At 43.3% G+C, this 27380-nt stretch overlaps 1 protein-coding gene and 1 non-coding gene across 2 annotated transcripts; one reads left to right on the forward strand and one right to left on the reverse strand.

The window, feature by feature from the left end:
* The first annotated feature begins 114 nt into the window (after positions 1 to 114).
* LOC120939724 (fucolectin-like) lies at positions 115 to 15872 on the forward strand. Its single transcript, XM_040352053.1, has 3 exons — positions 115 to 187; positions 1768 to 2053; positions 15704 to 15872. The coding sequence occupies exons 1-3, from the start codon at positions 115 to 117 to the stop codon at positions 15870 to 15872; spliced, it is 528 nt and encodes a 175-aa protein (XP_040207987.1).
* On the reverse strand, positions 6682 to 6840 carry LOC120942177. Its single transcript, XR_005749949.1, has one exon. It is a non-coding gene; the product is annotated as a U1 spliceosomal RNA (small nuclear RNA).
* Positions 15873 to 27380: the final 11508 nt, after the last annotated feature.

Here is a 27380-nt window from a genome sequence, read left to right on the forward strand (position 1 = left end):
TGCCACCCAAATCAAACCAGCAGCTCCTTCGGGGGTAGTGCTACATTTAGTAAATCAATCATAGAGTTTCCTCTGATTAAATGAACCCCCCTGTGTTCTGATGTCTCCTCCAGAATGAAGACCCTGGTGGCTTTGCTTTTCCTGGGGTCGTTGGGTCTGGCTTGGTGCTGCAGCCCAAAACCTGGAGGTAAGAATAATATAAAGGTAAAAAAAGTGCAAAAAAGTGCACAAAACAAAACAAAACAGGCGGTGTGTCCTATGCCTGCACACTTTTGCCGATAGGTGTCCCTCATTCTCATCTCAAAAAGTTGGGGGGGGGGTATGCTATAGGGTAAATCGCTGCTGCGGGCTGATCTATTCTCGGGCTTCCTAATCGCATGGGCAAGTCAGTAGAAGCACCAGAGGGTAGCGGAGGGGGGGGGGGGGTTTGGGGAGTCCCCTCCCACCGCCTGTAAAAACAATCAAGCAGCTAAACAGCTGCTGTGATTGCTTTGACATTGCAGGGAATTACCGTCTGAAAAAAAAAAAAGATCTGGATGATGCCTGTAGCTGCAGCACCCATGATTCAGATATCTCCACTCAAAGTCCCTGACGTCATATGACGTCCTACAGCCGGGAAGTGGTCACATGGAGGTTTAATACAACTTTAGGCTATAATATTTTACTTTCAATAGATTTTTATTTTCCATTACAGAAGATAAACATAACATAATATCGTCACGACATAAAACAAGTGTCAGAAACCATGAATCAGACCGAGACAGAAGTACAGTTAAATTACACTTGTTTAATAATAAAAAATAAAAAGGTAAACAGAGAAAGCGTAGTCAAAACAAAGCCAGAGTTCAGGAACCGGATTGGATAATCATCCAATCCAAATGTCAGAGAGCCAGAGGTAAACGTCGTAGAACAGCAAGCTGGATCAGGAGCCAGAAGGGATGTCAGCCGAGCATAGTCTTCAACAGGAACGCAGGAGATATATAATCTCTGTGATGTTGACCAAGGCGAAGGCAGAGAGCAAGTGAACTGGAAGGCTTAAGTAGGCAAGACTGACGAGCTGGATCAACAGGTGAGTCACTGTGGAGAGATGGGAGCTGGCAATTAGCCGACCGCTGAGCGGCCAGCTCAGAGAAGGCCCAGCCCAGACAACAACACATTTAACATCGTAAATGGGTGGGATGTAAAACAAGGTATCAGCAACAAGGCCCTATCAGGTCTTTCGAGTGGCCAATGTGGGCTTAATTAAAGAAAATTGAGTCATTACACCTGGCTTGTCGGTATTAAGCATTTAACATGCGGGATAAGGGAATAGTTGGTCGAGGGGACCATACCTGACCCAGGCACCCCTAATGGGATCATCCTGTGCCCTGGCAAGTCCTCCCCGTCGCCAACACTTACCCGCCCTGAAGTCTTCTAGAAAACAAATAGGCAGAGCGAAAGTTGGCTGCAGTGCACCGACGACTCGTTATTATGAAGGCTAGTATGCCTTCAGTGTTGCCGATTAACTATAATTTGAGCCAAATCGTACCTAGGCTATAATATTTTATTATTATTATTATTATTATTATTATTATCAGTTATCATATTAACAACATTACAGAATGACAAAGGCCTCTTAATGAATTACATTATAAAATGTGCCAATGTAATAACTGACAATATTGCAGTGTATAGTTATTTTCTCGGTGAAGGCCCTTTTAGAACAATAGAAAAAAACGTGGTAAAAGATGTTTAGTTATTAAGTGTGTTTTGTTTTTCTCTCTACAGCCACAAATATTGCCCTAAGCGGGGAAGCCTCACAGTGTTCAGATTATCAGGACCACAAGCCTATACCGTACGCTAACAAGGCCATTGATGACGTGAAAGATACGAACATGCTTCACGGCTTCTGTACCCACACACATTGGGACCCGTCACCCTGGTGGAAGGTGGACCTGAAAAAGAAATACAAAGTAAATGTCGTTGTAGTCACCGGCCGGACGGACTGCTGTATGGAAAGGATGAAGGGTTTTGAGGTTCGAATTGGAAATTCTCCAGACAATAACAACCCCGTGTGAGTACCACGGGGGGCCAGGGCCCTGTAAGGGTCCATGTTGATGGTCTTTGGGCTTGTGTTGATGGCATCAGTTTTAAGGCCCATACACACAATCTGACTTTTTGACAACAAATGTCCGACGGACGTGTTTGATCGGACAATCCGACCGTCTGTATGCTCCATCGGACAATTTTTTTTCGGTTTTTCATCGGACAAATGCTCTCAAACTTTTTGCCAACAAATGTCGGATGGAGGAGAATCTGATCGTGTGTACACAAGTCCATCGGATTAAAGACCAAAGTACAAACACGCATGCTCAGAACCAATGCTAAACATCATCCAACAATAGCAGAAGTTGCCCAAAGGATGGCGGTAAAGAGCTGAAAAACCAAGTGATTTGGTGAAAGTTACCTGAAAATGTTGGGCCAAATCCTCAAAAGGGATACGCAGGCGGAACTGCTGTTCATAAAAAAGAACAAAAAGCGGCGCCCTCTAAGCGTAGTATGTGGTTTAATAAGGCAAACAAGCAACAGCAAATCATATGAGGGGTTACTCACAAAAGTAGAGGGAATACAGGTGTTTATATACTGGTTTCATCTGAGGATAAAGTCCGGAAAGTGTAGACTCTGCTGGGAGGATCTTTAATGCAGGCTTCAGGCAGCGTGATGGTAGATCCACACGATGATGGCCGTGGGGGGTGTCTCTGGGGATCCCCGGATGATATCACAGCACTAGTACTGGGGGAAACAGAGACGCCACATTCGGCGTGGTGGAGCGCAGCCGTGGAGCGCAAAAACAGTCGTACGTCACTTCCGGGTGAAACCTCAGGGTGATGCGCGCGTTCGAGACATGCGTGTCTCTTCGTCAGGCTCTATGGGGGCCATCTTTGGTGAGGGACAGAAGAACAGCTCAGACGGAGCTGATTGGTTGGTATTACCATACCCGGAAATCAACTTGGCACGGCGGGGAATCGAAAACCAGGCAAACAAAAAATCAATAAGGACATTGTTGTTAGGAAATCTCACAGAGGAATAATATAAAAAGGGCATAAGCATACAAAACTTATAATGTTGTAACATATTGAGAGGAACTGGGTTTGAACAATAAAGTTGATTCTATAGAGCGGACTACCAATAGGGAATGTACACAAAAAAAACCCATATGAGTAAATGCATAACCATATATAGAAAAAACTCACTCATAGGACATATCAATGTATATGAAACACTAAAAAGATGTGGGAAAAAATGAAAGAAATAAGAAAAAAAGGAAAGAGAAAATTACTATAATCCAGACTTAATTTCAGAAAGGTTAAAACATCAGGATAAGATATAATAATCCGGGACTATATTGTATTTCCAATTCACAAGGGAATACTACGATATTATTAAAAATAGTTGCAATGATAAGAGTATATATTGTAGAAAGATATATTATAATATGATTATAATAATAATAATAGCCAATTAATTAAAAATACATATATATATAGGAATAAATTAATTAAAAATACATATACATATATATAGATATAGATAAACCAATTGATTAATAGAGATTGATAGAAATTGATAAAAAATATTATGATAAAAAATATTAAATATTACAATAAAATATTTATTTCTAGTCCCTCATTCAGGCCTCGGGGCGATAGACAGTCTAGGGTGAAGATCCAATAATTTTCGCGTTCGCAAAGTTTTTTGTATCTCTCGGCCTGGGGGAGAAATCTGGATATGGCCTCTATGACCCAAACTCGAAGTTCTGAAGAGTTTGGGTCATAGAGGCCATATCCAGATATCCAGATTTCTCCCCCAGGCCGAGAGATACAAAAAACTTTGCGAACGCGAAAATTATTGGATCTTCACCCTAGACTGTCTATCGCCCCGAGGCCTGAATGAGGGACTAGAAATAAATATTTTATTGTAATATTTAATATTTTTTATCATAATATTTTTTATCAATTTCTATCAATCTCTATTAATCAATTGGTTTATCTATATCTATATATATGTATATGTATTTTTAATTAATTTATTCCTATATATATATGTATTTTTAATTAATTGGCTATTATTATTATTATAATCATATTATAATATATCTTTCTACAATATATACTCTTATCATTGCAACTATTTTTAATAATATCGTAGTATTCCCTTGTGAATTGGAAATACAATATAGTCCCGGATTATTATATCTTATCCTGATGTTTTAACCTTTCTGAAATTAAGTCTGGATTATAGTAATTTTCTCTTTCCTTTTTTTCTTATTTCTTTCATTTTTTCCCACATCTTTTTAGTGTTTCATATACATTGATATGTCCTATGAGTGAGTTTTTTCTATATATGGTTATGCATTTACTCATATGGGTTTTTTTGTGTACATTCCCTATTGGTAGTCCGCTCTATAGAATCAACTTTATTGTTCAAACCCAGTTCCTCTCAATATGTTACAACATTATAAGTTTTGTATGCTTATGCCCTTTTTATATTATTCCTCTGTGAGATTTCCTAACAACAATGTCCTTATTGATTTTTTGTTTGCCTGGTTTTCGATTCCCCGCCGTGCCAAGTTGATTTCCGGGTATGGTAATACCAACCAATCAGCTCCGTCTGAGCTGTTCTTCTGTCCCTCACCAAAGATGGCCCCCATAGAGCCTGACGAAGAGACACGCATGTCTCGAACGCGCGCATCACCCTGAGGTTTCACCCGGAAGTGACGTACGACTGTTTTTGCGCTCCACGGCTGCGCTCCACCACGCCGAATGTGGCGTCTCTGTTTCCCCCAGTACTAGTGCTGTGATATCATCCGGGGATCCCCAGAGACACCCCCCACGGCCATCATCGTGTGGATCTACCATCACGCTGCCTGAAGCCTGCATTAAAGATCCTCCCAGCAGAGTCTACACTTTCCGGACTTTATCCTCAGATGAAACCAGTATATAAACACCTGTATTCCCTCTACTTTTGTGAGTAACCCCTCATATGATTTGCTGTTGCTTGTTTGCCTTATTAAACCACATACTACGCTTAGAGGGCGCCGCTTTTTGTTCTTTTTTATGTTTTCTCCAGAATTGCTTCTTCTTGACAGCTGGCAGCCCTCCAAGCAAGAGAGTATATACCTAATCTACAAACATTTGTGCTACCGTTCCATGAATTACCCCATGGACTGAACTCTTATCACAAATATTTTAAGGACATTATTATTATTTTTAATAATTGTTTTTAATATAATTAATTAATTATTCCCTAATCCTTCAGTCTTTTTCTAAAGTTTCACCATTGTACTATTCCATTTTCCATACGTATATCCTTATCCCCTTCATTTCTTCTTAGTGAGCGCTTGATTATATTTGTTTTTTGTCTGGAACTGCTGTTCAGCCTGCGTATCCCTGTGCCTATCTTTGGAACTGATCCTCAGAAGCAGTTTTCCAAAGATAGGCAGAAGATCCGACATCTGTAAGAGACTTTTTTTTTTTTTTTTGAAAAGCCTATGGCGTGTGAACACACCCAAAAAACTCCACCCGGTGCAGAAAAAATGTGCACACACATAAAGAGTGTTCACAAAAACGTGCAGACGGGTGCAACGTCAAGTGGTCCTCCTGTGAAGAGGGACCCAAACCCTGATCCCCCGGGGCGTTAGGCTCCAGACGGGGACTGAGGTACTGTGGTCCGAGCAACCGAAGCCGACACGGACCCAACTTCCTCGGAGGGACTGCCGAAACAGAACCCTCCCAGTACTAGGTGGGGCTCCCCCGAAGGGAGACCCCATGAGAGCAGGCGAACTAAGCCAGAAGGCCATGTCCGCCCACTCCCAAGACGTTCAGGGCTGGCCCGAGGACCCGCACCCTACTAATCACACAGTGAGACAAAACGTGCACAACAAAAAAAGACAAAAAAGTGACAAACACAGGCTTAAATAAAATAAAGTGGGGGAAGGGATAGTGGAGAGGAGAGTGAAAGAAGTGGCCATTGTGGTGAAACAATGACCAGGCCCTCCGGCCAGGAATAAAAAATTCCTCCGGTCCTAGCCAAAAGGCCCAGCCCAGGAGGCAGGTGCTAAAAAAAGCGTGTATCTGGTGCAGTGACCGTGGTATCCTTCAATCAATGTGTCCCTCACACACAGTGATCTTCAGATACCCCTGGACTGCCACTCCAGGGGCACATGCACCATAGGCTTTTCGTTCCATATCCGACCCCCCGACCGGCCAGTGCAGCCCTCCACCCCTGCCAGCTAGAGAGCCCTTCAAGGTTTTCTTGGGGAGAACTGCCGCTCAGGTAACAGCCTCCACCAATACTAGCCCCTCCAGACCCTCCGTCAACCCAGCGGATTTGCATGGCTCTACCCCGTCTTACCACAGGGCATTACCAGCTCCTCCAACCGGATCGCTGACAGAGATAGCACTTACACCAGCCAGCCAGAAGGCCAGACTAGAACTCGGCAAAAAGACCAAGACTAAGCGCAGCACCCATCCTCACCAGAAGCACCCTTCCAGATGGCTCAGACTCAACCATGGGCCGGCCCCCAGTATTCTGTCGGGCAGCACAGCGTAGTCCCTGCTGAAACCATCCTTCCAGGTGCAATGACGTCATTGGATTGCATCCACCCTCCCCATGTAGGAGGTGCTTCAGCGCTCCGCTGACAACTGATAAGGACAGATACCACACCCAGTCCCAGCCAAAAGGCCGAGAAGCGGCAGGGAAGACAACCACGATCAGCACGGCCTAGAGTGTGCAATAGCCGTGCCTCGCCCTGGGAGAACCGCCTTCATGATCATGGTGTCTCCCCTGCCAGGTAAGTGTAAGAGACTTACACTGTCGGATCTTAGGATGCAGTACCGCATCCGCCGCTGGGGGCATTTCGAGTCGAAATGCCGCCTAGCGTATGCAAATGAGGACTTACGGAGATCCACAAAGCTTTTCAGCTTTGTGTTTTCTGCGTAAGTTTACGTTTGCATACGTAAAATTAGTTCTGCTTTTACAAAGTGTAAACTAGTAACACCTTGTAAAAACAGACCTTTTTTTCGATCGCCGCGATTTTTTATAAATTTAGATTTTTTTTTTTCGGCGCGTAACTTTTTTTTTACCCGACGCAACTTTATTGTCCCGTCGCAATCCACAAAGCCCGGCGTAACGTAATTTTCCGCGCTGCCCGTCGGGAAAATGACGTCACGAGCATGCGCAGTACGGCCGGCGCGGGAGCGCGCCTCATTTAAATTGTCATCGCCCCCTGCAGAAGAGGACCGCCTTGCGCCGGAGACATTTAAGTTACACGGCCTGAAATTTCTAGGTAAGTGCTTTGTGGATCGGGCACTTAGGTAGAAATTTTAAGTCAGTGTAACTTAAATGGGAAAAGATAAGTTAGGCAGGATTTTTGAGGATTTGGCCCGTTGTGCCGTGTGTATGCAGAACAAGTTCACGGCCAACGCCCCTTCGGACCAAAATCCACGGAAAAGTCAGATGGAAGTCCGATTGTGTGTATGAGGCTTTAGACGCTTCTGAGATCATTCAGATTTCATTGACAGAAACATTTGACTGCAGTTGACCTTTGTAACGGCACCCCGAATATGAAAGGGGTTAAAGCCGTTTAGGACATTCCATTCCCGAACACCAAGGCAGCTACCGACACTCCTGTCAGGCGAACAAGAAACCCTTACGAATAATTCTCTTCATGCAAATTTTACATTCTCTTAAGCCTCGTACACACGATCGGACTTCCAACCAACTTTCACGTGGATTTTGGTTGGAAGGGCGTTGGCCGTGAACTTGTTCTGCATACACACAGCACAACATTTTCAGCCAACTTTCACCAAACCACGTGTTTTTTTTTAAGCTCTTTACCGCCACCCTTTGGGCAACTTCTGCTATTGCTGTCTGATGTTTAGCATTAGTTCCGAGAATGCGTGTTTGTACTTTTGATTTTAGTTGGACGGACTTGCGTACACACGATCGGATAAACCGACGTAACAGATTTATTGCCCAACAGTTGGTGAGCACGAACAGCCAACTTTTGTTGTCGTTAATCCAGTCAATAATGGTCTGATGGAGTATACACACGGTCTCATTATCCGACACAAAACGTCCGTCAGACAATTATGGCCATAAAGTTGGATCGTGTGTACTAGGCTTTAGACTTGTATGGTTTATGATGGTCTGATGCAAACAAAAGTCTGACGACACCAGCCCTAAATGTGATAGGCGCGCACCACTACCCTAAACCCAAATTAGAGACCCAAATTTTTTTTAATAGCCAGTGGCATGTGAAACACACACAAAAACTCCACCCGGTGCCAAAAAAAGTGCACACACATAAAGAGTGACACAAAACGTGCAACGGATGTTACACAATCCTCCCTAGGAAGTACCTTACCCTGATCCCCCGGGGCATTAGGCTACAGACGGGGACTGAGGTACTCACTAGGTACATCTGGCCGAAACCAGACGGACCCCTTTCCATGGAGGGTCTGCCGAAACAGAACCCACCCATGTGCCTGGTGGCGGTGGGGCTCCCCCGAAGGAAGAATCCATGAGAGAGGGCAAACCAAGCCAGAAGGCCATGTTCACCCCCTCCCAAGACGTTCAGGGTAGTCCCGAGGACCCACACCCTACTAAATTAGGCCCCTTTCACACTGAGGAAATTTTCAGGCGGTTTAGCGCTAAAAATTGCGACTAAATACCGCCTGAAAAACGTCTTCCCTGCAGTCTCAATGTGAAAGCCCGAGGGCTTTCACACTGAGGCAATGCGCTGGCGGGACTGCTCCAAAAGTCCCGCCAGCAGCATCTTTGGGGCGGTGAGACGAGCGGTGTATTTACTGCTCCTTGCCATTGAAAACAATGGGACGCCGTGGTAATACCGCCGGCAATGCGCCTCTGCAGAGGAATTGCGGTGGTGTTCGGCCACTAGGGGAGCGGTATTAACCCACGCTAATGGCCGAAAAAGGTTAGCGTGGGTTAATACCGCTCCCCTAGTGGCCGAACACCACCGCAATTCCGCGGCAATTCAGACGGGTTAAGCCCCGCTAAAAATAGCCGCGCTATACCGCCACCACACATCCCGCCCCAGTGTGAAAGGGGCCTAGAGACATTATTGCATTACTGGATTGTATTCACAGTAAAAAAAACTTTAAAAACAAGCACATTTTTAGATATAGCATAATGCCCTGTACACACGACCGTTTTTCCTGACATGCCAAAACCCGAAGTTTTTGCCGACGTGATTCCTCTCAAGCCTGCTTTGCATTTACACGTTCAGTCAAAAAAAAAATGCTTGACCAAAGTGCGGTGACGTACAACACGTACGACGACACTATAAAGGGGACGTTACATTCAAACGGCGACACCTCGTGTTAGTAAAAGTTTGGTGAGAGACGATTGGCGCTTTTCAGCCCGTTACAGCGTGATGAATGTGCTATCTCCATTACAAATGCTAGTTTTACCAGAACGAGCGCTCCCGTCTCATACTTCATTCTGAGCATCCCCTCGGAAAAGCGGTTTTCACGACGAGAAAAAGACTGACGGGAAACACGATGGGAAAAAATAGAGCAGGTTCAAATTTTTTTGCGGGCAGTTTTCTCGTCTGGAAAACTGTTATGGGGCCTACACACGACCGGTTTTCCCGACCAATCTAAAAAATGGCAGTTTTCTCATCGGGAAAACCGGTCGTGTGTACGAGGCATTAGACATTGGTACTTGGGTCCAGTGGCTTAGTGTGGAAGGGGCCACAGAGGTGGTTGCTGTCACGGAATCGCTTCCCACACTCCGCTTGAGTGCTTCCGTCATATACAGCTTCATCCAGTCTGAAAATAGATATAAGGCCCCGTACACACGAGGGGATCTCCGCTGGAAACGGTCCGCCGGACCGTTTCCAGCGGAGATTCCTCCTCCGGATTTGGATCCGATGGCTTGTACTCACCATCGGATCAAAATCCGCGCGGAATTCTTCCGCGGTGACGTGTCGCGCCGTCGCCGCGTCATCACGACGTGCGCGACGCTGGAAGGTAAGTACTTCCACGCATGCGTTGAATCATTACGACGCATGCGAGGGAGGGGAGCGGACGGATTGATCCGGTGAGTCTGTACAGACCACCGGATCAATCCGCTGGACCCGATTCAAGCGGATACATTTCTTAGCATGCTAAGAAATTTATATCCGCTTCAAATCGATCCGGCCGAGAAATCTCCGCGGATAAATATCCGCTAGGCCGTACAGACGACCGGATTTATCCGCTGGAACTGATCCGCGGATCAATTCCAGCGGATAGATCCGGTGGTGTGTACGAGGCCTTAGAGCCGCATATTATAACCAATGCCATGAACTAGGCAGGACTCATTTGGCTGCAAAGCTAGGAATATGAACTGTTTATTTGAACAAAGGCCCACAGATATACACTCAGGGGACAATCTCCCCTTCTTTACATAATGAAACGGGTCAGGGTAGAGTTTACCTCCACCAGTAGTGTTGAGCAGAATACGCCATATTCGATTTCGCGATATATCACGAATATATAGCCGAATATTCGAGATATATTTGCTAAATTCGAATATTCGTGATATTTTATCGAAATGAAATGATTGCGAAATTTCGCTATCGCGAATGCGAACATAATTGCGAAATTTCGACAATTGCTGTAGGAGCACTCTGATTGGCTCAGAATATTCGAGATCTCTGATTGGCTCAGAATATTCGTGATATTCTATCGAAATTTCGCAGAATGCAATATTGCGGAATTTCGACAAATGCTGTAGGAGCACTCTGATTGGCTCAGAATATTCGTGATATTCTATCGAAATTTCGCAAAATGCGAATGCGATATTTATTGCGAAATTTCGACAATTGCTGTAGGAGCACTCTGATTGGCTCAGAATATTCGAGATCTCTGATTGGCTTAGAATATTTGTGATATTCTATCGAAATTTCGCAGAATGCAATATTGCGGAATTTCGACAAATGCTGTAGGAGCACTCTGATTGGCTCAGAATATTCGTGATATTCTATCGAAATTTCGCAAAATGCGAATGCGATATTTATTGCGGAATTTCGACAAATGCTGTAGGAGCACTCTGATTGGCTCAGAATATTCGTGATATTTTATCGAAATTTCGCAAAATGCGAATGCGATATTTATTGCGGAATTTCGACAAATGCTGTAGGAGCACTCTGATTGGCTCAGAATATTCGTGATATTTTATCGAAATTTCGCAAAATGCGAATGCGATATTTTTTGCGGAATTTCGACAAATGCTGTAGGAGCACTCTGATTGGCTCAGAATATTCGTGATATTTTATCGAAATTTCGCAAAATGCGAATGCGATATTTATTGCGGAATTTCGACAAATGCTGTAGGAGCACTCTGATTGGCTCTGATGCAAAAGAAGGGCGGAGAAAATAATCGCGCAATATTCCTATTGCCGAATAATCGCATTGCGATTTTTTGGCAATATAAAATGATCGCTTCAGCTACTCGGCCCAAGGTGACTCACTAATCATACCAGCAATGCTTTTAGACATAGATGGAGATCTCTAGGATGTGATCTGTTCTAAAAATAAAATTGAAAAAATCCGAATATTCGGAATAGCGAATATTGACCGCGAAATTCTAAATATTCGCGAATACTCGAATATGCCATATTCGAGCCGAATATTCGCATTGCGAATATTCGTGAGCAACACTATCCACCAGTAGCATGACACAGGTGTATTCAAACTTCTCATCAGAGTAGACTGTCTTTGATAGGGGCTGTTAGAGCTCACAGCTAATCCACAGGGACATATACATCCCATAATACGTTGCTACAGTGTAAATTTGCTGTCCCCTCAAAATAACTCAACACACAGCCATTAATGTCTAAACCACTGGCAACAAAAGTGAGTACACCCCCTAAGTGAAAACGTTCAAAGTGTCAATATTTTGTGTGGCCGCCGTTATTTTCCAGCACTGCCTTAACCCTCTTGTGAAGCTCACCAGAGCTTCACAAGTTGCCACTGGAGTCCTCTTCCCCTCCTCCATGATGACATCACGGAGCTTGTGGATGTTGGAGACCTCGTGCTCCTCCACCTTCCGTTTGAGGATCCCCCACAGATGATCAATAGGGTTTAGGTCTGGAGACATGCTTGGCCAGTCCATCACCTTTACCCTCAGCTTCTTTAGCAAGGCAGTGGTCATCTTGGAGGTGTGTTTGGGGTGGTTATCATGTTGGAATACTGCCTTGCGGTTTAGTCTCTGAAGGGAGGGGGATCATGCTCTGCTTCAGTATGTCACAGTACATGTTGGCACTCATGGTCCCCTCAATGATCTGTAGCTCCCCAGTGCCGGCAGCACTCATGCAGCCCCAGACCATGACACTCCCACCACCATGCCTGACTGTAGACAAGACACACTTGTCTTTGTCCTCCTCACCTGGTTACCGCCACACACGCCTGACACCAAATACGTTTATCTTGGTCTCATCAGACCACAGGACATGGTACCAGTAATCCATGTCCTTAGTCTGCTTGTCTTCAGCAAATTGTTTACAGGCTTTCTTGTGCATCATCTTCTGGGACGACAGCCATGCAGACCAATTTAATGCAGTGTGCGGCGTATGGTCTGATCACTGATGGGCTGACCCCCCCCCCCCCCACCCCTTTAACCTCTGCAGCAATGCTGGCAGCACTCATACGTCTATTTCCCAAAGACAACCTCTTGATATGACGCTGAGAACGTGACCTCAACTTCTTTGGTCGACCATGGCGAGGCCTGGTCTGAGGAGAACATGTCCTGTTAAATCGCGGAGCAGATCAAGCCCTTTCTCCTCTCCTGTCCGTATATAGGGATGAGGCCTGTGTGCACACCTATGCACTCAATGGTTGTGTTTTTTTGGTTACTTGGGGAGCCACAGTCCATTATGAAGAATGTGTCCGGTTTTCAGAGAGTCTGAAACCCAGACACACAAATAGAAACCCGGACTGTCCGTGCAAATCCTGGACAGGTGGCAACCCTAGCCCAAGTAGATATAAAAGGGAATGTGAAAAGGAATATATATTAATGCACAACCTGAAAGTCGCATATCTCAGCGACTAATGTGACACACAAAATTTAATTAGATTGGTGTGATGTATAAAGGAATAAATATTTAAATTAATTCCAAGAAATTAAGTGCAGGTGATTGGAAGGAACAAACAGCAATGTTATTGAAATAAACCTTCAACACTAGTGATAAAGGATCATTTAACCACTTTGTTACCGGGCCTATTTTGGCACTTCTCTCCTTCATGTAAAAATCACAATTTTTTTGCTAGAAAATTAATCAGAACCCCCAAACATTATATATTTGTTTTTAGCAGACACCCTAGGGAATAAAATGGCGGTCATTGCAACTTTTTTTCTCGCACGGTATTTGCGCAATCATTTTTCAAACGCCTTTTTTTAGGGAAAAAAAAACAGTTTCATGAATTAAAAAATAACAAAACAGTAAAGTTAGCCCATTTTTTTTGTATAATGTGAAAGACGATGTTACGCCGAGTAAATAGATACCTAACATGTCACGCTTTAAAATTGCGCACACTCATGGAATGGCGCCAAACTTCGGTACTTAAAAATCTCCACTTTTTTTTACAGGTTACTATTTTTGAGTTACAGAGGAGGTCTAGTGCTAGAATTGTTGCACACGCTGTAACGCACGCGATGATACCTCACATGTGGGGTTTGAACGGTATTTACATATGTGGGCGGGACTTGCATGCGCGTTCGCTTCTGCACGCGAGCGACCGGGACAGGGGCGCTTTAAAAAATTTTTTGTATTATTTTTTTTTTTTCTTACTTCATTTTTTTTTTTTTACACTTTTTTTGAATTTTTTTTTTGATCACTTTTATTCCTATTACAAGGAATGTACACATCCCTTGTAATAGGAATCACTGTAACACCTCTTTATGGAGAGATGTGGGGTCAATAAGACCCCACATCTCTCCTACAGGCTTACAAGCATGAAATCGGTGAAAAAAAAATCACCGATTACATGCCGATAGCCACGATTGCGGCTTTGTTTACTTCCGGGTACCGGGTGTGACATCATAACGTCGCGCCCGGTCCTCCGACGGTCATAGAGATGACTGTGACCGTCTGGTCACCAGTCATCTCTATGGTTCACCAACGAGCGCCGGCCGATTCGCTCTCCGGGCCCCCGAAGGCACGGGAGAGCCCGGAGAAGCACCGGATGGCGGCGGGAGGGGGGGGACGTCCCCTCCCGCTGCCTAGAAGAAAGATCGAGCGGCGGAACCGCCGCTTTGATCGTTCTTCTGGTGCACAGAATCGCCAGCTGAAGACGGCGATATCTGAATGATGCCTGCAGCTGCAGGCATCATTCAGATATCACCGCACAAAGTCGAGGACGTCCATGGACGTCCTACGGATCTCAAGTGGTTAAAGTCCATAAAAAACACCAAATGGTAAAGACCTCAAGAGTCCATATGTAAAAATATAACCAAAAATAAAAAGAAGCAAAACAAATGCAAAGAAAAAAAAAAAAGGTGAATGAAGTCCGCAGAAGGTGTGATGCCGCGTACACACCATCACTTTATGTGATGAAAAAAAACAACGTTTTTAAAAACGTAAATTTAAATGACCGTGTGTGGGGGAAAACGTTGTTTTATGTCTTGTGAAAAACGACAAAAAAAAATTGAAGCATGCTTCAATTTTTTGTGTCGTTTTTCAAAACGTCGTTTTTTGTTTCACAAAAATTGACCGCGTGTAGCAAAAAACGACGTTTAAAACGACGTTTTTAAACCCGCGCATGCCCAGAAGCTAGTTATGAAGCGAGCTTCAATGGAAAAAAGTGGTGAACGATGGAAAAACGATGGTGTGTAGGCAACTTCGTCTTTGAAAACTGAAGTTTCAAAAACGTCGTTTTTTACTTCACAGAAAATGTCGTTTTTTTCCATCACATAAAGTGATGGTGTGTACGCGGCCATTATACTATGACAAAATACATTGTAGATTTTCATTCAAACAGAACTGTAAATCTTCACAACTAGATGCTTCTTTCACATAAGGTAGATAAGTGGCCGCTTACCGGAACAGATGGACCACCATTACAGAGGTCAAATCAGCTCAGCACACACAGGACGGTTCGTCTGGCTCCAAAGCATGAAGATCAATTCTCAGCAGCTGACAGCCTTTGGTCGACTTCCCAGGAAAGAAGGTTGGATCACTGGAATCCTTGGTGTGCATACACCATTTCCTCTCAGGACAACAGCAATAGGCAATAGGTATGGTGGTAAGAAAAAGAAAAAACTTCATGGTGCAGTATAAAAAACACTTGCCCTTTATTAAATGAGCAGGTTGCTGACATCCAAAAAAGTTAAAAGAACACAATCTAAAAACAAAACTTCCAGTGTCTCAGCTCACGCCTGACCAGCTGGTGTGTAATGATATCCTTAGCTCCACCCGACGCTGCGTTTCTCCGTATGGGGCGTCTACTGGGATAGGCAGCCTCCTTTCCCAGTAGACGCCTCAGTGATGCACTGCAGGATGTAGGTATTTTTCGGTCAGGCTTCTGGAGAAACCCAAATGGCCTACAGGAATGTCAATACAATTAATGAACATTTGGGACCCCTTTTGTAAACCTTACTTATGCGAACAAGTGGCCTTTTCTGTATCATCGTGTCGATCCTTGTTTGTCCTCCACAGGTGCGGTAAGATCACCACCATTCCTGATCCTGTGACAACGTTCTGCTGTAATGGGATGGAGGGTCAGTACGTCAGCGTGGTGATCCCGGGGCGCAATGAATTCCTGCACTTATGCGAGGTGGAAATCTATGGTGACCCCGTGACTCAGGAGAATCCTGTCTGCTGGTAGGAATACTTCAGTCTATCATCAAATTTCATATCCAGAAAATTGACACGTCTATGTTTTCTTATCTGGCCAGAGAAATTGTTCAATATTTCGAATTCAGAATTTTGGAATTTTAGTTTTTTTCTAATTTCAGATTTTTCAAATTTTGGAATTTCCGAAATTTTGGAATTTCCGAAATTTTTTAATTTCCGAAATTTTTTAATTTCCGAAATTTCTAAATTTCCAAAATTCGGAATACGGAAATTCGAAAATCCAAATTTTCAGATTTTTGATTTTTTAAATTCTCAATTTTCAAATTTCCGATATTCGGATTTCAGAATTTTCGAAATTCCGTATTCTGAATTTTTGAATTTCCGAAATTTCGAATTTCCGAAATTTCAAATTTCCGAAATTATGAATTTCTGAAATCTCGAATTTCCAAAATGTCAAAAATTAGAAATTTCAGAATTTTCAAATTTCGGAAATCCAAAAATCGGAAAATTCGCAAATTGAGAAATTCAGAAATTCGGAAATTTTGAAAATTAATTAATTTGTCAAAATTTGTTGAACTCGGAAATAAATGAATTGCACATGTCTAACGTTTTCCACTCTACACCTTGTAGTCCTGATTTAGGATACTCTCTACAAACATCTCTCAAGAATTTTATTTCAATTTTACATAAAAATAATGTAAGTTACACGTCTATTTATAAATGTTTTCACCAAATAGTCACCCAACTTTCACCCAGGAGTCACATATTTTTCCAGTAGAATCCAATTACAAAAACGTGTGGATTTTGGGTGAAATTTGTATGATTCCTGCAGGAAAACCTTTATGAATAGATCCGGCATTCGTTATTTCGGATTATTCGTGACTTCGGATATATTCGTATATCGGTACGTTCACTAACAGCCAAATTTGAAAGGAAATTCCAATACCTAAAATGTAACAGTTATTATTTCAGATTTTCAAATTTTGGGGTTTTCAGATTTCCGCAAAAATTTGTCAAACAGGTTTTCATTAATTCCAAAGGTTCCGAATTTACACATTTTTGGAGATTCGTTAAACGGGTTTTCGTTAATTCCGATGTTTTCCGAATTTGTTGAAATTCGTTAAACAGGTTTTCGTTATTTCTGATGTTTCCAAATTTGTTTGAATTTCCGAATTTGTTGAAATTCGATAAACTCTTTTTCGTTAATTTCGATGTTTCCGAACTTGTTGAAATTCGTGAAAGAGGGTTTTCGTTAATTCTGATGTTTCTGAATTTCCAAACATGTTGAAATTCGTTAAACGGGTTTTCATTAACTCAAATGTTTCCAAATTAATAAATTTGTTAAAAAACGAATTCCAAACGAAACAAATTGCACATGTCTAGTTTGAACCAGGGCTTTTTTTTCTCAAGCAATAGGTGCTGGAACTTAACCACGCCCCCACAAAACCCCTCCCCTACACACACCCTCCAAATCACATCAAATAGTGGGTGTGGTCAGTCAAATTTCACGAAAACAGTAGGAGGGTCTTAAAGGGGCATTAAATACCAGGATTGCATAACATACAGAGTGCAGAGCTGTCACTTGTAAACACAGAAACCAGACTTCTGTGTTTACAAGTGATTGTGGTGAGCAGGCACCAAAGGGTCTGAGCCAGAGGTGGTGGAACTGAGTTCCACCAAGTTCCCCCTGAAAAAAAAGCCCTGGTTTGAACCACTGCTGCCTGTGTCCTCATGGGCAGATTTGCTTTATATATTTGCCCTTTTGCCCGGGTGACTACAGTCAGAAAGTGATGAGAAAATACAAAATGTAAGTTGTCATCAGAACAGAAGTAGAGAGGATTCTTCAAACTCATCCAGGTAATGATTGTCTAAACCCCTGATGTTTAACATGTGACCTGAGGGTTCCATTTCGCCCTTAGGCTGCATTCACACCTGAGCGTTTTGTATCCTGAAGCTATAAAACGATAGAGGGGAAAAAATACATTATTCTCACGCGAATCGGGCTGATTTTGGCGTTTTTGAACGTTTGTATTCCCATAGAAAATAATGGAAACGTTCGATTCAAGCATCTAGCGCGACAACAAAGGTTTCAACGGGCGTTTTGTCGCTTTAATCTGTTCTGCGAAATAGAACATTCACCCAGGAAGAAGATAAAAAAATCTACAAACATAGCAACAAATGATGAAATAGATGATCATTTTTCCTATTGGCTAAAATAAAAAACGACGAAGTTCAAAAACGTCGGACAACGCTGTATGCAAACGTGTGCGAATACGCGCAACACAACGTGCGACAAAATGACCGAAAACACTACGCTCAGGTGTGAATGCGGCCTTAGGCAGGTATTGTGTGGTAGACATGTGCACAGCAAAAATTTTCGTTTATTTCTGTTTCGTTTCTGTTCGTTTATCGTGATTCGTAACGAGTCGTAATTTCGTAAGACGTTAGTTATCGTATTCGTACTCTTTAGTATTTTCGTAACACTCTTTTTTCCGTTTCCGTTTTTTTCTATTAGTTTATTTTTCGTTGAATCGAGATTCGTATTTTCGTTATATTTTGTATTCTGCCGCGTTCGTATTTTTAAAATGATTTTATTCGTTCCTTCGTTTTTACGTTAGTTTAATTTTTGTTGTTTTGTTATTCGTATTTACATTATATTTTCCATCATGCCGCATTCGTATTTTCGTAACTAAATATATTTTCGTTGCTTTATGATCATTCGTATTTTAGTGTCTAATTTCCTTTGATTGTAAAAACTTACTTTTGTAGATTTTATTGCATTCGTAATTCTGTTAGAATACATTTTACATTTATTCGACACACTACTCGTTGTAATTTTGTAATTCGTACTTTACTGTGATTGACTTGACTGTCTTAGTTAGCACACACACCCTGTCTAGAATGAAGTCTGACGTAGAAGAAAACTAAAATATGTCAGATATTACAAATACAAATATGTCAGATATTACAAATACAAATCTAGAAATTAGATGCACTGCAGTCTAACACAGAAAAAGACACAAGGAGCCAGGAGGTAATGAGAAAGAAGCTCATTGGGGGAAGGAACAAACCTCTTCAGAGGAAAGGGACAGCGCTCAGTGGCTATTGGTCAATGTCCAGAAATATTTCAGTACTAACGAAAGCTAATTTACATTATTTTGTATTTTCGTTGTTTTCATTTCAGTTTTCCGAAGATTCGTAATTTATTTTTCGTTAGTTTTGATTTTCGTTTTTTAGTCTTTGTTCGGCATTTCGTTTTCTTTTCGGTCTTCGAATATTAGTAAGTTTGCATTTTCGTTCATTTTGTTTTTCGTAATTTTTTTTTTTTTTGGGTTCGGTATTTTCGTTGTTTCTATGTTTTCGTTTCTTTCTTCTTTCGTATCTTCGTTGTTTTCCATATTCGTTATTTTGAAAATATCGTTATTCGTTATTAATTGCGCTAAACCATTCGTTCATTCGTATGTTAACGAATCAACTAAAATAACGAAAAATGACGGAAAACGTATTCGTAACTTAAAAAATTGCACATGCCTATTGTGTGGCTCTCAGGGCCCCAGCAGACAGTATCCTGTGTTTTCCTTACCTACTGTAAGTGCCTACTCAAGCCAATAAAGTTTCTTTCACACTGTCTTATATTGTTTCTGTGCCCTACTTCTCTGTTTTTTTATGTATTTTTTTTTTCTTTACACGATCATTTTTCGGCATGAAAAAAAAACGATGTTTTTCAGCATGTCCAAAAAACTAAGTTTTTCCAACCTCATCATTAAAAACGACGTTGCCCACACACCATCGTTTAAAAAAAAATGATGAACAAAGCGCGGTGACGTACAACACGTACGACGTCACTCTAAAGGGGAAGTTCTATTCGCCTTTGGGGCTGCTTTAGCTGATTCCGTGTTAGTGAAAGACGATTCGCGCTTTTCTGTCTGTTACAGCGTGATGAACGTGCTTACTCCATTATGAACGGTAGTTTTACCAGAACGAGCGCTCCCATCTCATAACTTGCTTCTGAGCATGCGCGGGTTTAAAACGTCATTTTAGCCCACACACGATCATTTTTTACAACCTAAAAAAACGACGTTTTTCAGAAGCAGAAAAATGATGTGAAACCCACACACCATCATTTTAAATTTCATGCCGAAAAATGATCGTGTTTACGCGGCATAAGGCTGGCTTCACACTGAAGCGTCAGCCGCGGTGACGGTATAGCCGCGCTATTTGTAGCACGGCTATACCATCGTGTTTACCGCGATATTCGGGCGCTAGCGGTGAGGTTTTAACCCCCGCTAGCGGCCGAAAAAGGGTTAATACCGCCCGCGTTGCGGGGGTATTACCGCGGTATTACAGCGGTATTACCGCGCTTTCCCATTGATTTCAATGGGAAGGCGCGGTATAGGAGCGGTGAACACACCGCTCCTATACCGCGGTAAAGATGCGGCTAGCAGGACTTTTGGAGCGTTCCTGCTAGCGCATCGCTTCAATGTGAAAGCCTTCGGGCTTTCACATTGAAGAGTACAGGGCATGATTTTTCATGCGGTATAGCAGCGCTATTTTTAGCGCTGTACCGCATGAAAAACGTCCCAATGTGAAAGGGGCCTAAGGGTTCTTTTTAAATCGAAGTTCCAGCCTGGGTGAAAAAAATCAAAGTCAGCAGCTACAAATCCTGTAGCTGCTGACTTTTAATATAGGGACACTTACCTGTCCAGGGAGCCCGTGATGTCGGCACCCGAAGCTGAACCCGTCCCTCGGCTCCGGGGTGTAGGTGCCGGAATCCTTTACGAAGGGAAAAAAGGAAGTGAAGCCTTGCGTTTCACAGCCTGTTTCCCTACTGCACATGCTCGAGTCGCAGGTCCCTTTCTGAGGCTCCATTCACACCTAGGCGTTTTGTCGCCTGTAGCGCGACGCTATTGCAGCCTGCAATACGCTGGAGGGGTGATTTAACATTGTCGGCTATGGAGATGGTTCACATCTCCACGCCGAACGCCGAAACGCCGTACGCCTGAAGCTCAAAACAAGCCCCGGACCTTTTTTTCAGGCGGCGTTCGGCATAGCCGAAAATGTTGATCAACCCCCCGGCGTATGTTCGGCTTAAAAAACGCCGCATTATGTCACGGCAAATCGTGGGACAAAACGCCACAATTTGTCGCTGCAAATCGCGGTAAAATACGCCGCGTTCAGGTGTGAATGCAGCCTGAATGGTCCTGTCAACTTCTGTAACACACACAGGTCCTAGAAGGCAACAGGGTGAAGGAGGAGGGCAAAAAAAACCCCAAAAAAACAGCGAATGTGACGTATGTTGCCACAGCGCCGTGGCATGGAAGTCCTGAAGAAAATATAAGATAAAGGTATGAAAAAAAAAACAAAATAAATAAATATCCAAAACGAAGGGGGGTGGGGGGGTCGGTCTGCTTATGTTTTGTAAGGAGATAAATTTTGCCTGGAACTCGACTCTAAGCACTTGCCTACTGCCTAACACACTTATACGTCGGCAGAATGGCACGGGCAGGCAAAGCAACGTACGTTGCTTTGGATCTTCCGCGTAGCGGATATGCGCGCCCGCCGTGGGCTCTGTGACCGTGACCGCGGACTCGATGTCCGCCGGTGTTCCGCGATCGTGTCACGGAGAGGCAGAACAGGGGGATGCCAGTGTAAACAAGGCATTTCCCTGTTCTGCCTAGTGACAGGACACTGATCATCTGCTCCCTCTCATCGGGAGCTGTAATCAATGTTGTGTCACTGGCAGGGCCGTCTTTACCACAGGGCAAATGGGGCAGCTGCCCAGGGCCCTGTCACTGTTGGGGGCCCAAAGCAACCCCCTTTTTTTTTTTTAGGGGTCAATTTTTTTTAGGGGTCAATTTTAAAGGGACAATCTTTTTAGGGGTCCCCAGGGGCCCGGAGGGCCCCAGATGGCAACCCCCTTTTTTTATTTATTTTTAAATAAAAAATTTTTTTTTGTAATATATTTTTATTTTATTTTTTATTAAAGGGCAAATTTTTTTTTTTTAGAGGTCTGGGGGTCCCCAGGGGCCCGTAGTTCCCCAGGGCCCCGGATGACAATCCCCCTTTTTTATATAAAAAAAATATTTTTTTATAAATTTCTTTATATCTTTTATTATATATATATATATATATATATATATATATATATATATATATATATATATATATATATATATATATTATTATTATTATTATTATTATTATTATTATTATTATTAAAGGACCCAGGGCCCCGGATGGCAACCCCCCTTTTTTATAAAAAATTTTTTCATATTATTTTATTTCTTTTTATTTCTTTTTTTTTAATATATATATATATATATATATATATATATATATATATATTTTTTTTTTATTATTATTATTAAAGGGCTCAGAGGTCCCCAGGGCCCCATGTGGCAAACACCCTTTTTTATTTTTTTTATAAATGTTTTATTTTTTATTTTTGTTTATATATATTTTTTTATTATTAAAGGGCCCAGAGGTCTCCAGGGCCCTGGATGGCAACCCCCCCTTTTCTTTTTATAAATGTTTCTTTTTTATATATTTATTTTTTATTAAAGGGCCCAGAGGTCCCGGATGGCAACCCCCCTTTTTTTTGTAATTTATTTTTATAAAAAAAATTGTTAAAGGGCACAGAGGTCCCCAGGGCCCCAGATGGCAACCCCCTTTTTAAAAAAAAATATATATATATTTTTTATTTCTTTTTTTCTTTTTATTAAAGGGCCCAGAGGTCCCCAGATGGCTACACCCCTTTTTTTATATTTTTCTTTATTCCTTTCTTTATTTCTTTTTTTGTAAAGGGCCCCCCGCCCGTTAAGCCCCTGTGCTGCCCACAAATCAGGCTGAAAATCATCAGCGGCACGCAGCCAGTGACAGTACTGCTTCCCTTCCCAGTGCTTTAAAATGTACAGCACCCCTGGCTTCCCTTTAGACGTGCACTTGTATATAAAAGTGAATTAGAATGTGATTTTATAACATCCCCAGTTTGCTCTTCCCGAGGCTGACTTCTTCATGTCCTGCTCCTCAAGGCATGTCACTGTTTGCTAATCTATATTGGAAATAGAAGTTTTCTGTAGAGTGTGCCCAAAGTCTTTATAATATTTGATGATTCACTGCAGGTCTGGTCAGTGTTTTAAAAAGTTCCTCTATTTTACACATGGCATGGCATGGGGTCACAGCACTGTCTGTCCATTCTGCTTTAGCACCATGGGACCCCATGCCATGCCATGTGTAAAATAGAGGAACTCTTTAAATCACAGACCAGACCTGCAGTCCAGGCTGAGTAAGGCCTCAGAGCACATGGCATTACTGTCTGTATCTAACTGCTTGATGGGCTTATTTTGGGCCTGGCTGGTTCACATGTATGTGTTTTGGCGGCCCACATTTGCGCAGGCACAGCAGCCCATTCGTTTGAATGGGCCGCCATGCCTGCGTTTCCTGCAAAGAAAAGCGCATGCCTCATGTAATAGGCTGCGCACACGGCACGTCTATGCCCATCAAGCACTGAAATACAGCACTGTCTGTCCATTCTGCTGTCTGCTGTGACTTATCTGCAGTTCCCGCACTGTCAAACTTGCTGCATTTTTAGACGTTTAGGTCACGCTTTTAAAAACACAGTGCGTTTGTGTGTGCAAGAACTGCAGGTAAGTAGCATGGTGCAAAAGCAGAATGGATTTCAAGGCAACTGTATTTTTAAAATGCTGAATGCACCTTTTTTCTGCAGGAAACAAAGGCATGGCAGCCCATTCAAATCAATGGACTGCTGTACCTGCACAAATGAGGACCGCCCAAAACATACATGTGAACCAGCCAGGCCCAAAATAAGCTGGAGGGGGGCCCAAAAAAAATGTTTGCCCAGGGCCCAAACCATATTAAAGACGGCCCTGGTCACTGGTAGCCCAGCCCCCCCCCCCCACACAGTTAAAAAGATGCAAAGTAACATTGTTTATAAACATTGATCCAATGGGAGATAAAGAGATACGAGGTAAATTTATTACTTTTGTGTCCATTTTGTTTCATCCAACTGCAGATCAAAGATATGAGCTTCCATCTGCAGATGGAAATTAAAGCAAGTTAACCGCTTGTCGACTGCCTCATGCACATATACGTCGGCAGAACCACCCGCCGCAGTCTCCGTGACAGTGCCCATGGGTCCTGCGGACTCGATTTCCGCCGGTGTCCCGCGATCGTGTCACGGAATGGCAGAATGGGGAGATGACTGTGTAAACAAGGCATTTTCCTGTTCTGCCTTGTGACAGGACACTGATCTACTGCTCCTTCTCAACGGGAGCAGTAATCAATGTCGTGTCACTGGTAGCCCAGCCCCCACACAGTTAGAATCTTTCCCTAGGACACAGTTAATCCCTTGATCAACCCCTAGTGGTTAACCCCTTCCCTGCCAGTGTCATTTACACAGTAATCAGTGCATTTTTATAGCTCTGATCGCTGTATAAATGACAATGGTCCCAAAATAGTGTCAAAGGTGTCCGATGTGTCAGCCGCAATATCGCAGTCAATATTGCGCAAACCAATCAAACGCTTATTGCGATTTTTTTTTTTTTTACCAAAAGTATGTAGAAGAATACGTATCGGCCTAAACTGATGAAAACATTTTTTTTTATAGATTTTTGGGGATATTTATTATAGCAAAATGTTTTTGCAAAAGTTTCGCTCTTTTTTTGTTAATAGCGCAAAAAATAAAAACCGCAGAGGTGATCAAATACCACCAAAAGAAAGCTCTATTTGTGGGGAAAAAAGGGCGTCAGTTTTGTTTGGGAGACACGTCGCACGACTGTGCAATTTTCAGTTAAAGTGACGCAGTGCCGAATCGCAAAAAGTGGCCCGGTCTTTGACCAGCAAAATGGTCCGGGTCTTAAGTGGTTAACTGCAAGAAAATGAACATTAGCTATAGTATTAGCATTAGTATTAGCTAGTCCTCTGACACAGAGATGACAGCACTGATGCTAAAATAAGCATGTAAAATGGAAAGGTGTCATTAGAATGTTAAAAGGAGACGAGGGAGAAGGAAAAATATACTATAACCACTTCAGCACCCGGAAGAATTGGCTGCCCAATGACGAGGCCATTTTTCACGATACGGCACTGCGTCGCTTTAACTGACAATTGACTCCCAAACAAAACTAACGTCCTTTTTTCCCCTCAAAAATAGAGCTTTCTTTTTTATCACCTCTACAGTTTTTATTTTTGCGCTATAAACAAAAAAACAGCGACAATTTTGAAAAAAGCAATATTTTTTACTTTTTTCTATAATAAATATCCCCCATATATATATATATATATATATATATATATATATATATAAATCTTTTCCTCAGTTAGGCCGATACGTTTTCTTCTACATATTTTTGGTAAACAAAAATCGTAATAAGCGTTTATTGATTGGTTTGCGCAAAAGTTATAGGCCCAGATTCTCGTAGATGGGCGTAAAACTGCGGTGGCATAACGTATGTCATTTACGTTACGCCGCCGCACTGTATCCTGCCTCTCCACCAGCACTGTATCCTGTCCTCCCTGGTGTCTGGCTCCCTCACTGCTCGCAGAGCCTGCTCCGCGGGCTTCCGACCAGGCGGGGGTCTGAACTGAACGGTGCCCTCCCGCACGGCGCCAGCCCCAAATCCAGACCGCGGCTTCGGCCTAGTCCCAGGCTCCGGTGGCCATCTTTGTACTCCCGGCCTCTCCACCAGCACTGTATCCTGGACTCCCTGGTGTCTGGCTCCCTCACCGCTCACAGATCCTGCTCCACGGGCTTCCGACCAGGCGGGGGTCTGAACGGAATGGTGCCCTCCCGCACGGTGGCAGCCCCAAATCCAGACCGCGCTTCGGCCCAGTCCCGGGCTCTGGCGGCCATCTTGGTACTCCCGGCCTCTCCACCAGCACTGCATCCCTCCTTTCCTGGCTTCTGCACTCTTTCCTGGCTTCTGCCTATGGACACTTCCTGCCAGGGCCGATCCTAGGGTCACAGGCGCCTGGGTGCAGAAATATTTCTGGCGCCCCCACATGGGTGTGGGGTATTTTACTAACTCCTCCCCTTTACAAATGTTTCTATGGCAATGACTCAACCACAGAGATGCTCCCCCACAAAGTCTTCATTACCCCGGGATCCTTACATGATCTCTTAACAATAAACAAAATACAGGAAGAGAAGCAGAGTACTTTATTGGGACCTGGAGGGGGGGCCTCTCTGATGGACACAGAGAGGGATTCTGTTAGAGAGACCCCCAGACACACTACAGACATGATACAGGAGACGGTCAGAGACACACCTATGCTCATAACACTAGTTCTGGACGGACACAAACAAGGAGAGGAGGGAGGGGAGAACTCTGGCACTTCTGCGCCCCCACCTCTGCAGGCACCAGGGTGCAAAGCACCCTGCCTAGGATCGGCCCTGCTTCCTGCATCCTCCAGGTAAGTGGCACAGTGAGGTGGCAATGGGCACAGTAATGTTGCAATGGTCACAATAATGTTGGGCACAGTAATGTTGCAATGGGCACAGTGATGTTGCAATGAGCAAAGTGATGTTGGGTACAGTGATGTTGCAATGGGAACAGTGATGTTGGGCACAGTGATGTTGCAATGGGCACAGTGATGTTGGGCAGTGATGTTGCAATGGGCACAGTGATGTTGGGCACAGTGATATTGCAATGGGCAGTGATGTTGCAATGGGCACAGTGAGGTTGCAATGGGCACAGTGATGTTGCAATGGGCACAGTGATGCTGCAATGTGCACAGTGATGCTGCAATGGGCACAGTGATGTTGCAATGGGCACAGTGATGTTGGGCACAGTTAGGTTGCAATGGGCACAGTAATGTTGCAATGGGCACAGTAATGTTGGGCACAGTGATGTTGCAATGGGCATAGTGATGTTGGGCACAGTGATGCTGCAATGGGCACAGTGATGTTGGGCACAGTGATGTTGCAATGGGCACAGTGATGTTGCAATGGGCACAGTGATGCTGCAATGTACACAGTGATGTTGGGCACAGTAATGTTGCAATGGGCACAGTGATGTTGCAATGGGCACAGTGATGTTGGGCACAGTGAAGTTGCAATGGGCACAGTGATGTTGCAATGGGCACAGTGATGTTGGGCACAGTGATGTTGCAATGGGCACAGTGATGTTGCAATGGGCACAGTGATGTTGCAATGGGCACAGTGATGCTGCAATGGGCACAGTGAGGCGTGCAAATGGGCATTGTTGACCCTCTTTTCCACTTACAGTAGCTGCTGCATTCTCACCCTAGGCTTATACTCGAGTCAATACGTTTTCCCAGTTTTTGTGGTAAAATTAGGTGCCTCGGCTTATACTCGGGTATATACGGTAATTTTCTAGCAAAAAATACAAACTTTAACTTGTAAGTAACAAATGTCAGAGATAGACCTGGTCTACAAGTGGTTAAATGACACACCGTATTCTCCTAAACGTTCTGACACTGCTTGAGCGACCATGCCTATAGAGAGCAGAAATGTAATACATCTCTGGAAGGACAACTCTACAGAGAACACAACAGTTAG

Source organism: Rana temporaria, chromosome 5 (genome assembly GCF_905171775.1).
Source record: "Rana temporaria chromosome 5, aRanTem1.1, whole genome shotgun sequence".
Lineage (NCBI taxonomy): Eukaryota > Metazoa > Chordata > Amphibia > Anura > Ranidae > Rana > Rana temporaria.

What these genes read in the sequence shown, in the direction of transcription:
- LOC120939724 (XM_040352053.1), top strand. Translation starts at nt 115, where the DNA reads ATGAAGACCCTGGTGGCTTTGCTTTTCCTGGGGTCGTTGGGTCTGGCT. An exon ending in CTGCAGCCCAAAACCTGGAG is followed by an intron (nt 188 to 1,767) that starts GTAAGAATAATA and finishes TTCTCTCTACAG; the next exon opens with CCACAAATATTGCCCTAAGC. An exon ending in CCAGACAATAACAACCCCGT is followed by an intron (nt 2,054 to 15,703) that starts GTGAGTACCACG and finishes TGTCCTCCACAG; the next exon opens with GTGCGGTAAGATCACCACCA.